The 18,287-nt window shown below is 43.7% G+C and overlaps 1 protein-coding gene across 2 annotated transcripts in view; it reads right to left on the bottom strand.

Annotated features, from left to right (window-relative positions):
- Positions 1–9,079: 9,079 nt before the first annotated feature.
- The window catches only part of CDC42EP2 (CDC42 effector protein 2), a 15,860-nt gene continuing 6,652 nt past the window's right edge, over positions 9,080–18,287 (bottom strand). For both annotated transcript variants that reach the window (XM_070950665.1, XM_070950664.1), the window contains exons 2-3: positions 11,864–12,112; positions 9,080–10,991 (exon numbers count right to left, since the gene is read on the bottom strand). In XM_070950665.1, coding sequence (XP_070806766.1) covers positions 10,279–10,980 — 702 coding nt within the window. In that variant the 5' untranslated portion in view covers positions 10,981–10,991; positions 11,864–12,112 and the 3' untranslated portion in view covers positions 9,080–10,278. The remainder of the gene's footprint in view (positions 10,992–11,863; positions 12,113–18,287) is intronic.

Below are 18,287 nucleotides of genomic sequence, written 5' to 3'. Positions count from 1 at the left end.
ATGGGGCTCCCCTTGAGGAGCACTCGGAGGCTCCAACTGGTGCAGAATGCGGCCGCGCGGGGTACTTACGGGGGCGACATGGCGCTCCCACGTGACACCTCTCCTGCGCGAGCTGCATTGGCTTCCAGTGGTCTTCCGAGTGCGCTTCAAGGTGCTGGTTCTCATCTTCAAAGCACTCCATGGCTTAGGACCCAGTTATTTACGAGACCACCTTCTGCCTCCGATAACCTCCCACCGGCCAACACGCTCCCACAGAGAGGGTCTCCTCGGGATGCCGTCTGTCAGGCAATGTCGGCTGGCGACCCCCCGGGGAAGAGCCTTCTCTCTGGGGGCACCCGCCCTCTGGAACGAGCTGCCCCCAGGGATACGACTAATCCCGGACCTCCGGACCTTCCGCCGGGCCCTGAAGACTTTTTTATTTCAGCAAGCCGGGCTGGGTTAAAAAAAAAAAAATTTTTTTTTAATTGGGTGAATTTTATGGGTAACGGGGTTTTAAATTGGAGAAGCCTAAGATAATTTAATTTTGTTTTAATGTATTTTAATATTTGTATTGTGTGTTTTTAATTTTGGCTGTTCACCGCCCCGAGTCCTTCGGGAGAGGGGGCGGTATAAAAATTTAATAAATAAATAAATAAATAAATGCAAACGCCTGAATTTTGATCGCATGTCTGTAAGGGATGCTGCGATGGTCATAAGTATGAGGACTTGTTCCTTTTTTCAGTCCCTGTAACTGAATGGGTTGCTAAATGAATGGCTGAAGGTCAAAGACTACCTGTATGCAAATATACATGCATACTTACGTTGAAGAGTTAGGATGAAATGCACCACTGGTTAAAGTTATACTATTCTTAAAAGAGAAAATCCAGGTAGTTATGGCATCCATCCTTTGCACTAAGCGAGCCGCAGGTTTCTACCGCCAGCAGTGCCAAAGCTGGTCACATAGGGCTGCAGTGATGGGAGTTGTAGTTCCAACATCCAACTCCATAAGAAAAGAAGAATTGGGGGTGAAATAGTAGCTGTGTTCCAATATTTGAGGGGCTGCCACAAAGAGGAGGGGGGTCAAATTATTCTCCAAAGCACCCGAAGGCAAGAAAAGGAACAACGGATGGAAACTAATCAAGGAGAGAAGAAACCTGGAATTAAGGAGAAATTTCCAATTAATCAGTGGAACTGCTTGCCACCAGAAGTTGTGGGTGCTTCATCACTGGAGGTTTTTAAGTGTCCCGACATCATGCAATTCCCCTTTTGCGACCTTCTCACAAGCGAGATTCACTTCACAACTAACTGAACACCTTGCAGGAGTTTGCTTACAAACTGTGGCCAGAAAAGGTTGTAAAACGAGGCGAGACTCCTTTGTAACAACTGCCTCGCTGAGCAACAGAAATTTGGGGCTCATTTGTGTGGTCGTAAGTTGAGGGCTACCTCTGTATAAGGATCGGCTGTCAAGCTTGCATGTTTTTTTTTAAAAAACTCTGAATAGTGAAGACGGATTAAGAGGCACTGAGGAGGGATTAGAATTCTAATCGCTCGATTAATCCATACTATAAAAATAATTCTACTACGATTAGAGCTGCCATTGAGAGATAAGATGCATGTTATAAGAGACTGGAAGCTGTTGAACAGAACAAAATAACAGAAGAGTTGGAAGGGGTCTTATAGGTCATCTAGTCCAACCCCCTGCCCCAGCAGGAGGCCGTACACCATTTCTGACAGATGGCAGTTTGTGGACTTTCTACGTGTTAAATAAATACAACAGATAGTGAATCGAGCAATTTGACTGTTTTTTCTCTCTCTTTTTTTCTACATTTATGATTCGATATGGAGTCAATTTGAATTTTATTTTTTATTTTTTTAAATAAATTTTATTAGAGCATCAAAAAGAAAAATCAAAAACAAATATATAATAATTTTTCTATCACAGTGTAACATCGCCAAAATATCCGTGTATATATACACCAGTAATCAGAGAGTAAAAATAGAAAATATTTACAGATTCTTGTATACAAATTTACCTTTCCAATACTTATTGATTACTATAAATATACAATCATCTATAATAAGAGCCTTGGTGGCGCAGCAGACTAAAGTGCTGTTAAGTAGCACCAGCTGCCTGCAATTACTGCAAGTTCGAATCTCACCAGGCTCAAGGTTGACTCAGCCTTCCATCCTTTCGAGGGAGGTAAAATGAGGACCCGGATTGTGGGGGCAATAAGCTGACTTTGTATAAAAAAGAACATCGCTTGGGGGGGGGCAAAGCCCCACTAAGCAGGTATATACAAAAAAAGTATGAAGGCTATTGCTTAACGCATTGTAAGCCGCCCTGAGTCTCCAGAGAAGGGCGGCATATAAATTGAACCAATATATAAATAAATAAATTATAAACCAACAAAGGATAATGTTGAGTCAATTTGAATTTTAGATAGATTCTCTCATCTATTTGTTAATTGAATATGGTATTTTTCTCAAACATATACCAGTATTCTTGTCAAATAAGGATGGGAAAACTTATAACTACAGGTAAGTCCTCGATTTATGAGCCCACAATTTATGTTGCTAAGCGAGACATTTGTTAAGGGAGTTCTGCCCCATTTTACGACCTTCTTTGCCACAGTTAACTGAAGCATTGCAGTTATTAAAATTAACATAGTTAATTGACAGTTCTTAATTTAACTTAATTCACAGTTAAGTGGATTACTGCAATTGTTAAGTGAGTAACCCTCTTGTTAAGTGAATCTGGATCCCCCATGGACTTTTGTTTGTGAGAAGGTCGCAAAATGGGATTGCGTGACCCGGGAGGCTGCAACTGTCATAAATATGGATCCGTGGCCAAGCATCTGAATTTGGATCACGTGACGGGCACAGGGATGCTGCGACGGTCGTTAAGTGTGAAAAACGGTCATACGTCACTTTTTCGACAGCTGTTGCAACTTCGGTCACATAACAAAACTGTTGTAAGAGCGAAGATAAGATGGCGGCAGAATGCCATGTTCGATTGATTTCTTTATTTATATTTCCTCCTTTTTCCAATCTGTCTGACTGGCAGCTTTATTAGCCATACAACAATTACACTTTCATGCATCTTGAGCTGTTGTTGCTGTGTGGCTCCTAGCGGGACGTAAGGAGGGGATTAAATAGCATTTTCCCTGCTTTTAAGTGGCACTTTCAAGCCAGGAGGTGGCAGACAATTGTCAAAATTAATCTGATCCCTTCCTATATTTATTCTAGCGGAGCTGTGTGAATTTATGCCAGCAGTTTGCAAAGCACGGTTTGAGGTCACCGGGGGGGTCCCCAAAAGACCCTTTCACTGAGGTTTCAGACAAAAAAAAACCCCCCAAAATATATTTTTAACATTGCTCATTTTTTATTTCTAACACAGTACCGATTCCAGGTAGTCCTCGACTTACGACACCATGGAGCCCAACATTTTTCTTGCTAAGCCAGGACGGTTCTTAAGGGAGCTTTGCCCCATTCTTGCCGCTGTCGTTAAATGAATCGCTGCAGCCGTTAAAAGAAAATCCGGTGACCCCCTTGACTTTGCTTGTCAGGAGGGCGTAAGCGGAGATTTGCACATGACCCTGGGACGCCGCAGCCGTCGTAAATAGGAGCCAACGGACAAGCGGCTTGAATTTTGAGCAAGGTGACCACGGAGATGCTGCGATGGTCGTTAAGTGTGAAAAAACGGGACTATATAAATGTACATTTATGATGGTATGTGTGAAATCAGTCAAATGGAAAAGAAAGTGTGTATAAATAGAAAATCGGGGCTGCTTGGATACCACTTTGGAAAATATTGGATTGAAAATGAATACAAGAATGGAGAGAGAATGGAAAGAGGAGTAGAGGGATAGATAGGAGGGGAGAAGAGAGGAAGGAGAGAGGAACAGAAGAAAGGGAAAAAGGAGAGGAAGAAAGGGAGGGGGAATAAGAGTAGAAGGTTAGAAAGGGAGGAAGAAGGGGGGAGTGGGGGAAAGGAGAGGAGGAAAGAAGAAAGTAGAAGATAGAAGAAGGGAGGGAAGGAAGGGAAAGAGGAGAAGGATTGTTGTAAAATAAGGGAGATGGAATGGTAGAAGAGCAACCCAAATTTTTACTCAAATTTTTTAGGATGAAGAATGAACTAATATGAAAGTTAAAAGAGAATATGTATGATTAACAATGGATAAGAGACTGTACATTTAAGGCATGTTTCTGAGAAATAATTTTTTTAAAAAAATTGGAAAAAAAAAGTGTGAAAAAAATGGTTGCAAGTCATTTTTTTACAGTGCCATTGCCAACGGTCACCAAACGGACTGTCGTATGTTGAGGGGATTTCTCAACCTGAGGGATTTTTTTTAAGAGGTGCGGACTTCAATTCCCAGAATTCCACAGCCAGCCTGGGAATTCTGGGAGTTGAAGTCCACCTGTCGTTAAAGATGTCTAGGCCGAGTAACAGCGTTGTTAAGTGAATCGGGCTTCTCCATCAACTTGGCTTGACCGAAGGTTGCAAAAAGGGAATCACGTGACTTTTATTATTTGTCAAGCATATATAATAGATAAAATTATAAACATAATTTGAACACATGAAAAGGATACGAGTAAAAAGGGGGCATTAGGACAGGGATTTTGGGAAACTCCGTCCTAATTAATTAATATTAATTAGGACAGTCCCTAATTAATTAATTAGGACAGGGACTTTGGGAAAATTCTGGCCTTGGTTGTGGTTTTATCGGTCAGAGGATTTTTTGGGTCTCCCAAAAACCCTTTTAACAGTCGCCTATCGCTAAAGGGTTTGTGTGAAGATTCAGATCATTTTTTAAAAAATTTAGAGATGGCCAACGAAGGTTTCCCCCCCCCCCCCCACTTTAAATATGCAGTTAGAACGTTCCTCGTGCATTTCTAAATGTTGGGAAAGGAAACTGGCTGCATAATTTAATTCTGAAAATTGCCTTTTTGAGCATGCATTGGATTAAAACCAACATTCTTTCGGTATCCTTTAGGAATTCTGTGCATATCGTATGTTTTTTTTCGTGGACCAGCTGCTTCGAGACACTTTCTTGGCAAATGGAGCAGAAAAGAGAGGAGGGGAAAGGAAATAAATTCCATTTATTTATCCTCCATGTTGATAATTCATTCTGTTTGCTTGTAAGGACTTTTTAAAAGCCCTCGTTTTTGGGAAAATAAATATGAGGGATTGGTTTGGAAGGATAAGACGGTTTATCCTCTTCTATAGAAACTTTGTTGGAAATAAATGTTGTTTAAGGCATTTCTAAAGTTTGTATGAAATCATCTATAGGTAGTCCTCAGCTTAGTTACAATGGCACAGGAAAAAGGTGATTTATGACTGTTTTTCATACTTAAAACCCTTGCCACATTTCCCCCCGTTGGCCAAATGATCGAAATTTGGACACTTATCTCAATAAAAAGGTAGGATTAAATAAAGGTAAAGTTTCCCCTCACAGATACGTGCTAGTCATTCCTGACTCTAGGGGGCAGTGCTCCTCTCCGTTTCAAAGCCGAAGAGCCAGCACTGTCCGAAGACGTCTCCGTGGTCATGTGGCCGGCATGACTCAACGCCAAAGGCGCACGGAACGCTGTTACTTTCCCACCAAAGGTGGTCCCTATTTTTCTACTTGCATTTTTTACCTGCTTTCGAACTGCTAGGTTGGCAGAAGCTGAGACAAGTCACGGGAGTTCACCCCGTTAGGCGGGTACCGGGATTCGAACCGCTGACTTTTCGATCGACAAGCTCACCGAGAGCGGACAAAATGTATTTTAACATTTTTCTTTAGATAAATAAACCAAAGAAGTTAATTGAATGGCAATAGAGGCTTGTTGGGGGGGGGGGGGGGCCTTTCAGCCCAAAATTGCTCACGGTTTTGACACACACACCCAAAAAAATTGTCACCACCAAATAAAAACAACCCAGCATTGACGCAGCTCATTTTAACACCATTTTAATTTATGCTTTTATTAACTTTTTACACTGTCTGTTAGTGCTTAAGGGAGTAGAACAGCAGGATATATATAAATCAAATTTTAAAAAAATAACAATCAAAAGGAAAGGCATCTTGGCACCATGTACTTCGTCGTACTAGCAGCAAAACAAAAAAACAAACAAAAAAAAAACAATGGCAAATTGCTTTAGAAACCAATAGCTACAGGGGTGAAATGCTCTGAAGTCTGCTACCGTTTCGCTTCGCTACCGGTTTGTTTCACGCGCACATGTGCACTGCAGGCGCCACCGCGCAGCGCTGAAAAATGAGGATTAAGAAGCCTTTTCGGAGTCTGCAAAGGTAAGAACAACGGCGAGAGGGGGAACAGCTATGCTGCGCGATTTAGATTCTCTAGAAAGCAAGATTTCCCGCTTTTCGAATATAAATCGTGCAGCACAACTAATCGTCAGAAATGCTGCTTCGCCCGAACTGGTAGCATTTTTTTACTACCGGTTCAGGCAAACCGGTCCGAACCGGTAGCATTTCATCCCTGAATAGCTATTGTTTTTAATAGCCACCATGCCTAAAGTTGAACCTAAACTTAGATATGTACACATTAGGCTAAGCCAGAATTTAACTATTGTTTATTGAAAAAAAAAGAAAAGAAAACCATGCCACATAAACCTAGATTTTCAACCTACAACGGTTGGAGGTTCACACAGACTATGCTAAATTCAAACACTTGTGCCTTAAACAGAGGTCGGACTAGATCTGACCTCTCGGTTGCTTTAAACTTGGATCTTTTCAGACGTGTGGGCTTTAACTCCCAGAATTCCCATTCGCTGGGGAACTCTGGGAGATGAAGTCCAGCCGGAGAACTCTGGGAATTGGAAGCCCGTTGCAGCTTAAAAGTTGCCAACTTCGAGAAACACTGGACTAGATGGTCTCCGAGACCCCTCCCTTCCCACCTTTGAAAAAGCGATACGGCGGCTTAGCGTGTTGCATGAAACGAAAAGTTGTGCGTGCGTTTGCAGAAAAGGAAAAAGGACTCTGGATAACAGCAATTGTACGATTGCTTTCCTTTTTAGGCCCATCATAAACTCGCGACCTGCACATTTCGTAAATCGATGCAAATATTATAAAAGAGGAATTTGCAGTTCAGCAAAAACCAGCTAAAGGAATGCTTTTAGCCAACTTCTCTTTCTTGGAAAAATTGGGAAGACCGACAATGTTTCTCTGCCATTTCGGCTTCTAAAACGCCCCTCCCCTTCAACGACATGGCAACGCTGCCCTGACAATTTTCCTAGGATTTGGAAAAAAAATAATATATATTTTTTTTAAAGGCAGAGACATGGCGACATCCAGCTTGACGTGTGGTTGGGTTGGGAAGCGAATTATTCAAGTCTGCATGTGAGGTGTGAAGATTAAGGTGCAGAGGAGTAAATTAAAATGAGTGAAGTGACTCAAAATAGAACTAGAGCTTGTCATTTGAAAAGCCTGCCTGTGGGCACGCTCACAAAATGTCTACCAAGGTGGGCAGGACCAGGTGCGATAAAGCGCTCATCGATCAGCAGGTGAGGCAGCCCTCCCCCCAGATGTTGAAGCTAGTGCAGCAGGTCAAATAATCTAATTATTTAGAAGGATTTTTGGCAGGTGAAGACACACAGAGAAAGGAGACTCAAAGGCATTAGGCAGGCCAAGTATAAAATGACTGGCGACAAAAAAAAAATTCAAACTAGAAGAGCAGATTTTTGCTCCTTGTAGTAACCCCGGTTAAAGGGATTTTAACTCAACCGTCCAAATGCAAAAAGCGTAAAACCTAAAATGCCTGGAGGCCAAAATATTGCAAAAACTACAGCGCCTGGTTTGGTCATTCAGGGAGGGCCGAATGAAAGGGGAAAAAAAATCAGGAGACCAAAAGGAAAATATTTCTGCAGGCAGCCAGAGATAAACGGTGGAACTCCCTGCCCCAAGATTATTTAACGCAAGATGGAAAGAAAAAAGTTGCCTTCACGCACTGCACTAATCTGCAGCCGATTTTGGCTGCTCTGTGTTGTGCAAACTCAGCTGTTGCAAATTGCAAAATACAACAGGACAATATGCCCTTAATTGCGGCTCATCCATGATTAAATAAACTATAATTCAATTCAAACTCTTTTAACAAAAGCTAAACCGATCTTACAGCGGCTCCCGGTTTAAGGGTAGGACAGATTTGTGAAACTCCCCCACTTTTGCTCATTTTTAAAAAATAAAACTAACTTTGAAAGGGGGGATAACAAGATGACAAGAAAAGAGAGAAACTACAGACGTGTCGATTGGCAACGGTTTTCTCCTTTTTCTCTTTTCTTTTCCTTCCCCCTAAGCTGAACAATAAACCAGCTGCCCTAGGAAAAACAGCAGGGGCTGAAAAACAGAGCAGGGTGCCCAGAAATTAATTGGGAACATTATAAACTACCAATGCTCCTCTTATTTTTTTTTCCCCCCACTCCCAAATAAATTTCGAAACATGGGATACAGGGAAGCTTCTCCTTTCCAAATTATGAGAATTTTTTTTGCTTCTGGGGTTTGAGAGCAAAATTTGCAATTGTTGGGCACCTCGGCAAAAATCACAATAAATCTCGCTGCCGGTCTGATTTTAAGAGGCCCTGCTGAATTATTTTCGAGCTGTTTTAGACACCCGTTTCCTTGGCCCCGAGATAACGGGGTTCAAATCTGAAGCACTGCCTTTTTCTGCGTCTTGAAAGGAACCGGCAGCCTTATGCAAGAGAGATGCTGTGAAAATCTCCGAGCGAAAACAAGCTTTCACAACAACAGATGGACTAGGATAAAAGGAGCGTGAGGACACCCACTAAGGGACAAAGCGTTCCTTTGTTGGGCGAAGGAAGGATTTATTTGTGATTCTCTTGCAAACAACGCTCCACAAATCTTTCTAGGTTATCCTGGACATGGAAGGCAGATGTCGGATAAACCGTTAAACAAGGCTCTTGGGGAAGGGAGGAAATAAAGAAATGGAAAATAAATAAAATCAATGGAAAACGGGGAGACACCCCCCAAAACAGTCCGTTTTAGTGTCTCATCTCATCCGTACCTGTGTTTTTCTGACCTGGGGTGTGCAAAGCTCTCTCTCTAAAAAAAAAAAAAAAAAAAAAAAAAAAAAATTCACCCCTCCCATTTCTGCAAAAAGAGTTGAAAACTCTTAACATTGCTAAGTGGCTCAACTTAACATTGAATTCAGACAATATGGTGAAAATTGTGGCTTTGCCAGGGATCGCATCGTTTTCCCGTCAAGGAAAAAAAAAAAATAAATACAAAAAATATATCACAATTTGGCAGCCACAAATTGTGACGCTGGGAAAATTTGGAGCATCTGTTCCGGCATTCTCTGATGCTGTACAGCCAGGAATTGTGCAAGCTACATTTTTTTTTTTTGGCTTTCTGCATTGTGAAACCCGAGGAGTGCTAGGACACTTCATTTTTTAAAAAAAATCAAAAACCACCGAAATTTAGCCCCGATTCTGACTTTTGTTTGCATTGCAACACAGATGGCCTTCTTGGTGCGTCATACGGCTCTTTCGCAGGGGTGTTTCGAAGGCCGATTAACAACCCTAGGCAACTGAGCCGACATTAACCTAATTCCCACCTACCCCCGTGGCACAAAAGAAAAGTACGGTCAACACAATTTTTGGTTGCTATGATTTTTGGTTTACCCCACCCCACCTGTCCTCCTTCCTTTAGTAAAGGGTGATGTGTCAATAATTAGGAATTTGTAATGCAGGATTAGTGTAGTGTGGCAGCGACGAAGAAGGAACGCGTTTCCAGGTTTGGTGGAACTACGGACTACATCTCCCATGCTCCTCCTCCCGCTCTTCCAGCAGGCCAGCGGTTGTGCTGGAGGAGGGCAACAAAAGCAGTTTAGCCGAAGGTTGTTGCAAGCGCCAACGTCGGGCGTTGGGATGCATCGAAGTTAGTAGGCTGGGAACAAGCGTACTGTTCATAAATCGCACTCCTCGGTGATGAAGAAGGAACATGTTTCCAGGTTTGGTGGAACTGCAGATTCTATCTCCCATGCTCCTCCCTCTTTTCCTCCTCCAGCACACCTATGCTGGAGGAGAGGAGGGAAAGAAAGCTGTTGAGGAGAAGATTGTGATGCCCCAGGGTGCAAAAGTCAACGTCGGGAATTGTGATGCACGACGCATCGAAGTTAGTTAATGGAGAGGTTGGAAGCAAGGGTACCCCTTCATAAGTTGCATCTTTCCTCGGATGTACACACAGATCCCCAACTTCCACCTCACAGAGCCCACTCAACAACAACAATACCCCTCCTTCCACAAATTGCCTTTCTTTTAGGAGTCCTTCCGCAGACAGGCCCTCATGTCAGAATTTCCTGCCTGCCGGAGTCCTGCATGTCCGCGTCCGAAGTCTGGTGCTTCTCCATCACCCCCAGAACGTCATCCAAAATAGAGGGTCCCAGATCTACGTGAAGGGAGAGCAGGGATCCTGCGTGGGATAAGAAAGATTCTTCTCTTTTCTCCCCCTCGGCAAAGCCATTCAGAGGGGCAGGAGGCTTGGATTCCTCAAGGGCTTCGGAAGCCCAACCGTTGTTGGCCAGATGTTGAGCGTGCATTTCTGTCGGCGGAGCAGCATGGTCTTTGTCATCCAAGTGAAGACGGGGCGGCTTGGGCGGGGCTTGGGCGGAAGGTAAGGTCAGCGCCTGCAGGCCGCCGATGATCGGTAGAGAAATCGCGTTCTTGAGCAGCGGCGAAGGGATGTCCAACGACAGCGGCTCGTATCCCGAGAGCGTTGAAGTCCGCGAGAACTCGAAGGGCACTACGTAGTGTCGGTTCCCATCGGCGTCCACCTTCTCCGATCTGGGCAGGAGATGGAACTTGCCTTGAAGGAAAGAGATGTCCCCGAACATGTCGCTCTCTCCCTGACTCCCGATGTGGATTGTGTGCCGGAAATCTCCCAGGGGAGGGCTGATCATCTCGGACGAGAGAATGTCGCGCAGTTTCTCCTTTTTGCCTCGACGGCTCCCTCGCTTTAGATAGATGGGCACTTTGGTGGCAGCCATCTTGCCCAACACTAGAACGCGGGAGAGAAGAAATGGAGGATTTGAAGGGTCAATGTCAACTTGCAAAGCTTTCAAGTTGCCATGAGCAGGAGGGAGGGAGAACTGATAGAGCTGATTGATTTCCCTAACTGAAGTGCATTCCATACATTCTTCCTGACCGCAATCAGAAGGAGGGTGTTGGATTTCACAGCCAGCCAAAGTGGTTAATTGGAGAATATGATTTATGACATGGCCAGAGAGGAGGGGAGAGACAGGGTCATAGGGGAACGTAAATCTACGTGGGATTAGTTCTAACTGCATCCGAATATTGCCGAAATGGTGCTCCTAATAAATGACTGTATTTCTTTTGAAGTTCGGCTCATGGCTCATGAATTAATTAGGGCATCTTTCGGAAACTTCACAGTCAGGTTGGACTGTCAGAAGCTAATCAAGTGGGCAGTTGGAAACGCATAGACCGAGCCCTATCTGTCCAAAACTGGATCCCGCCATGTTTGAGTTTAGTGGTTAAGATTCCAAGGTAGAAACCAGGAGACAGTAAGTTCTAGTCCCACCTTAGAGATGACAGCCAGATGGATGATTTTGACCGAATCACCAGGAGATGGTGAATTCTAGTCCCATCTTAGGCATGAAAACAGACTGGGTGACTTCTTAGGCCAATCACCAGGAGACTGGGAGTTCTAGTCTCGCCTTAGGCATGAAAGCCAGCTGGATGACTTTGAGCCAGCCTCTCTCCATCAGCCCAATTCACCTCACAGGTGAGGTGTTGTGGGGGGAAAATAGAAGGGAGGTGCGTTGGCATAAGTTTTGCCGCCTTGACTCATTTGCAAAAAACAATAAAGGCGAGATGTAAATAAAATAAAATAAAAATGCAAGCGAAACTCACCTCGGAAAGACCAATTTCCCCAAATCTGCTCGGCGCAGAGGGTCTTCGGAGGGGGGGGGTTCCCCTTTCGGTGCGAGGCTATGAAGAAGCCTCGCCTTGTAGATCCACAGGTGTGACGCTCAGCAGGAAAACCTGAGCACCATTCTAACCTTCTGCAGATCAACCAACTCTTGTTCTTGTGCTCGAAAAGTAAACAGAACCTGGGCAGGATTTCAGCCGAGTCCCATCGTCTCAGTCACGTGCAAGGAACTGAAGGGGGAAGAAAAAAATAAACCAGTCCTATGAAATTAAAATAATCACTCACGGACACAAAAATGAGGAACCAAAATTAATATCATTACATAAATATCGTTATATAATGAAGGAGATAGATAGATAGATAGATAGATAGATAGATAGATAGATAGATAGATAGATAGATAGATAGATGGAGGCTCTGCCAACGGAGACAAAAGCAGGCATCATACCACTTGCCTCTCAGTTCCTGGGATTACAGGTAGTCCTTCATTTACAACCCTTCATTTAGTGGCCATTTGAAGTTACAACGGTACTAAAAAAAAAAAGTGACATGACCATTTTTCATACTTACGACGCTTGCAGCACTGATCAAAATTCAGGCACTTGGCTCATATTTACGATGCTTTATAAGTGGCCCCACAATTTATGGCCAACCCAGGGAAACGAAAATGTGTCATTAAAACAACACAGCCCTTAAATAAGGCATCCAATGAAGCAAGGGAATAATAAAATCGTGCGACAGCCTCCAATTTTTTTTTTCTGCCGTGGCCATTAAGCAAAATCATGGTCGTTCAGTGAGACATCACAACAGAAGCCCGAGCTGGGAAGGTCGCCAATGGTGATCACGCAACCCTGGGGGGGGGGGGAATGCTGCAACGGTCACAAGTGCGAGGAACAAGTCATTTTCCCCCCCCAGGGCCGCTGCAACTCAGAACAGCGGTGGAACGAAACGGTCGTTAAGTCGAGGACTACTTGTAATTTTCGTTTCCGAGTTAAAGTAAACAAGATTAATCACAAAAACAATGATTATTTTGCACTCGGTGGTAAAACCCTGAACTGACCTGTCCAGTCCTATATATTTTTTTTTCCCCTGCTTGATTTAAGCTATATTAAGTCCTACCCAGTCTTTAACCGAGATAATTACGGGGTTTTATTTACCTCCAATTATCCTTAGGTTGACTCAGCTCTGAGACGTCTTCCTGGGTGGCCCAGGGTGGCTACCGTCCTTCGCCACATCCCTTGCCACTTAGCCCGCCTCTAGAATAACAGAGTCAGAAGGGACCTTGGAGGTCTTCTAGTCCAACCCCCTGCTTAGGCAGGAAACCCTACACCACTTCAGACAAATGGTTATCCAACATCTTCTTTAAAACCTCCGGCCTCGCAGGCTTGTTGTGCGGAGAAAGGAGCCAGCAAGGAGTCTGCTTGGGATGCTAGTTAACAGGTAGTCTTTGACTTACGACAGCTCACTGAGTGACCATTCGAAGTTACAACGGAAAAAGTGACTTTATCAACGTTTTTCACACTGACGACTGTTGTTAGCATCCCCATGGGTCAAAACTGAGACACTGAGACATTTATGACCGTTGCAGCGTTCCCGTGTGTGTGTGATGTGATCCACTTTTGCGCTCTCTCTCTCTCTTTCCCTCTTCTCTTCCCCCCCTCTCTCTCTTTCCCTCTCTCTCTCTCTCTCTTTCCCTTTCTCTCTCTCTCTTTCCCTCTCTCTCCCTCTTTAAAATACAGTATTGCAGCCTAACTCTGCCCACCGCCAGGAGTTCGATCCTGACCAGCTCAAGGTCAACTCAGCCGTCCGTCCTTCCCAGGTGGGTAAAATGAGGACCCGGATGGTTGGGGGCAAATATGCTGACTCTGCAAACTGCTTAGAGATGGCTGTGAAGCACTGCAAAGCGGTATATAAGTCTAAGTGCTATTGCTTTCTTTCTTGCTTGCTTTCTCTTTCTTTCTTTCTCTTTCCTCTCTTTCTCTTTCTTTCTTTCTTTCTTTTTCTCTCTCTCTTTCTTTCTGTCTTTCCTTCTTTCTTTCCTTCCTTTCTCAATGGCTATAATACAGCATTGCAGGCTAACTCTCCCCACTCCTCCCCAGGAGTTCGATCCTGACTGGTTCAAGGTCGACTCAGTCCTTCCGTCCTTCCGAGGTGGGTAAAATGAGGACCCAGATTGTTGGGGGGCAAGAGGCTGACTCTGTAAACCGCTTAGAGAGGGCTGTAAAAGCACTGTGAAGCGGTATATATGTCTAAGGGCTACTGCTATGGCAAGGAAGAAAATGGGGCAAAATCCACTTAACAACAAACATTTTCGGCTCAATTGTGGTCATAAGTCAAGGACTATCCGTGCTCGGATTTGGATGCTTTCGGACTGCTAGCTGGGCAGGCACTGGAGTTCGCCCCGTCTTGTCGAGGTGTCGAACCCGGGCTTTGACACACACTGAGCTATCGCGCCCCTATCTAAAATACGGGGGTGCCAAAAAAGGTTAATTTGGGGTCTGCAATTGGTCTCCTTAAGCTCACGATGAGAAGCCAACAAGTGTGATTGGAAAGATTTGGCAGGATCCACAATGGAGGAATTGCTCGGGGAACGTTGATGGAACTTACCTGAGGGTCTCCTGCTGGGAAAAGAGGGTTGGACTAGAAGACCTCCAAGGTCCCTTCCAACTCTTTTGTTATTTCGTTTTCGATTTTGAGAGGGCCCAATGGGCCCGTGAGACTGGAGAAAACGGCAAGTATCTGCAGTTACGGCTGACTGCAAAGTCCTTACGATTTACGATTTTGATGACTAGACAAGGCTAGATTATAGAAAAGATTACGGCAGAGTTTTGCTGTAACCAATAAAGTCCAAAGTACTCATAATCATCGTTATAATCGCCGTAAAGAAGCTCAAAAGTTATTTCTTTCTATTTCTTTCGTTTTTACTTTGCCTTTTTCTCTTGCGCTTCTATCTCCCATTTCATTTTTTTAATATATAAAAATGTATATATACACATATATACACACAAACACGTTAAGTATATGTGCGTGCCTGTTTGCACACACAAAAAAACCAGATGTAATTGACCCAGAAGGCTGACCCCCTCTGCTTTAACAGTTAATTGAATCCTTTCTTTAATTAAATCTTTTTAATTAAATGTAATTAAAAGCCTTCCTTTATGGTCTGTTCCTTCCTGAACTTTTCTTCACCTAATAAGATCAGAGTTTGAAAAACAGCCATGGCTGAAATTATAACCTGTTGCTCAGCACCGAAAGGATGGATCTCTTTATTATTCTATTTTTGCGAGGCTGGTACCCAGGAACTGTATTTACTGGGCCTCTGGCAAGGGGTGGACTTCAATTCCCAGAATTCCCCAGCCAGCCTTCCCTCCCTCTCATCCACCTTCCTTCCGTTATTTTTTCCTTGTATCTTCCTTCCTCTCATCTTCCTTTCATCCATCCATCTTTATTTCCTTCCTTCCCTCCAATCTTTCTTTTTTCCCTTCCTTTTTGGTTTCCTTCCTTCTCCCTTCCATTCACCCCATCTTTATTTTTTTCTTTTATCTTCCTTCTTTCTCTCCCTTCCTCTCACTAACCTTCCTTTCTTCCTTCCCTCCATCTTTATTTTTTCTTTCCTCTCTTCTCTCCTTCCTTCCTGCCCCCTCCCCTTCTTTGCCCTATTTCCCTCCATCTCTTCCTTCCTTTACTCTCTTCTTCTAACCTTCCTTCCTTCCATCCATCTTTATTATTTCCTTCCTTTTATGTTCCTTCCTTCCCATCTTTTTTTCTTTCCTTCTTCCTTCCTCCCTCGTTCCCCTTCTTTTCCCTTATTTCCCTCCATCTCTTTCTATTCCTTCCTACTCTGCTTTCCTCTCACTAATCTTTCCTTCCTTCCATATTTATTTCCTTCATGTTCCTTCCTTCCCTCCCTTCCATCTTCATTGTTTCCTTCCTTTTAATCTTCTTTCCTTCCCTCCTTCCTTGCTCCCCTTCTTTTCCCTTATTTCCCTCCATCTCTTCCTTCCTTTTCTCCCTTCCTCTCCCTAACCTTCCTTCCATCTTTATTATTTCCTTCCTTTTATGTTCCTTCCTTCCCTCCCTTCCATCTTTTTTCCTTCCTCTCTTCTTCCTTTGCTCCCCTTCTTTTCCCTATTTCCATCCATCTCTTTCTATTCCTTCCTTCTCTCCCTTCCTCTCACTAACCTCCATCTTTATTTCCTTCATGTTCCTTCCATCTTTATTTTTTCCGTCCTTTTAATCTTCCTTCCTTATTTTTTCCTTTTTTAATCTTCCTTCCTTCCTTCCTCCCCTTCTTTGCCCAATTTCCCTCCCTCTTTCTATTCCTTCCTTTTCTCCCTTCCTCTAACCTTCCTTTCTTCCATCTTTATTATTCCCTTCCTTTTATGTTCCTTCCTTCCTTCCCTCCCTTCCATCTTTTTTCCTTCCTCTCTTCTTCCTTTGCTCCCCTTCTTTTCCCTATTTCCATCCATCTCTTTCTATTCCTTCCTTCTCTCCCTTCCTCTCACTAACCTCCATCTTTATTTCCTTCATGTTCCTTCCATCTTTATTTTTTCCGTCCTTTTAATCTTCCTTCCTTATTTTTTCCTTTTTTAATCTTCCTTCCTTCCTTCCTCCCCTTCTTTGCCCAATTTCCCTCCCTCTTTCTATTCCTTCCTTTTTTCTCCCTTCCTCTAACCTTCCTTTCTTCCATCTTTATTATTCCCTTCCTTTTATGTTCCTTCCTTCCTTCCTTCCCTTCCCTCTTTTTTCCTTCCTCTCTTCTTCCTCCCTCCCTCGCGCTCCTTCTTTTCCCTTCTTTCCCTCCATCTCTTTCTATTCCTTCCTTCCCTCCGATCTTTCCTCCTCCTTCCCAATCTCCTTCCTTCCTTCCTTCCCTCCCTTCCCTTCCATTCCCTCCCTTCCTTTTTCTCTGACCCCACAGCCAATATTATTCAGATTACAATCGTTTGTTTTAAGGCCACGGAACAATCCCTTTTTCTCCTCCTTGCTAAAACAGCAAAAGGACATTCTTGCAAAAGAAGCAATCCAGGCCAAACTGGAACCTGCCCCGGGCCGCCTGCCAGCTTTGCCAACGTGCCAGGTTAATCTTTTTAGCCGTTTCCATGCGATTCGGAGGAGGGCACACCCAACGTTTTTTTTTTTTTTTTACAGCAGCTGCCCTGTAAAACCAACTCAGCCTTCCTTCCTCATCTGACCCAGGTTTATGACCTTACCAGATAGAGAGCAAAAAGATATGGGGTTTTTCCACTGCTATTCTCGGCAGTCCTTGACTTACGGCCTCAATGAAGCCTGGAATTGCGGTTAAGTCATTGCGGTTGTTAAGCGGATCACTGTGTAACCCACTATGTGTCTTTCCTTTCTTTTTTTTTTTTTTTTTGCAGTGGTTATTATTTATTATTATTATTATTTATTAAATTTATATACGGCCCTACTCCTGAAGGACTCAGGGCGGTGAACAGCCAAAAGATAAAATACACATAGTACAAACGTTAAAAAACCATTAAAAAAAAAATGTTAAGTTGTTAAGTGAATCCATTTATCCAATGAGCTTGGGGTTTTTTTGTTTGCCGACGTCGAAAACCGTGGCCCTGTTTGCAAATGGCCGTCCTCAACTTACAACCCTATTCGTTTAGCGGCTGCTCAAGGTTACAACAGCACTGATTCGCAAGCGGTCCTCGCGCTTACGGCCGTCACGTGATCAAAACCCAGCGACTTGGCAGCCTCCACGTATTTATGATGGCAGTGACCGCCGTTTGCGGCCTTCTCAGCCAGTTTCTCGACAAAGCAATGGGGGGGGGACCAGATTCACTTTAACGGCCACTTGATTCACTTACCAACACATTCGCTTAGCAACCTTGGCAACAACAACAACAACAAAAAGATTGTAAAATTGGGCACAATTCATTGAACCACCTTAAACTAAGGCGTAGCAATGGAAATTCTGGTCGTAAACCGAGGACCACCTTAAACTAAGGTGTAGCAATGGAAATGCTGGTCGTAACTAAGGCGTAGCAATGGAAATTCTGGTCGTAAACCGAGGACCACCTTAAACTAAGGTGTAGCAATGGAAATTCTGGTCGTAAACCAAGGACCACCTTAAACTAAGGTGTAGCAATGGAAATTCTGGTCGTAAACCAAGGACCACCTTAAACTAAGGTGTAGCAATGGAAATTCTGGTCGTAAACCAAGGACCACCTTAAACTAAGCTGTAGCAATGGAAATTCTGGTCGTAAACCAAGGACCACTTTAAACTAAGGTGTAGCAATGGAAATTCTGGTCATAACTAAGTGTAGCAATGGAAATTCTGGTCGTAAACCGAGGACCACCTTAAACTAAGGTGTAGCAATGGAAATGCTGGTCGTAACTAAGGCGTAGCAATGGAAATTCTGGTCGTAAAACGAGGAC

The sequence above is a fragment of the Pituophis catenifer genome, unplaced genomic scaffold (assembly GCF_029215685.1).
Source record: "Pituophis catenifer annectens isolate HBS135680 unplaced genomic scaffold, rPitCat1.0.hap2 SCAF_10, whole genome shotgun sequence".
Taxonomy (NCBI): domain Eukaryota; kingdom Metazoa; phylum Chordata; class Lepidosauria; order Squamata; family Colubridae; genus Pituophis; species Pituophis catenifer.
The sequence above is the reverse complement of the archived record's forward strand: the minus strand, read 5'-3'. Positions and strand labels throughout refer to the sequence as shown.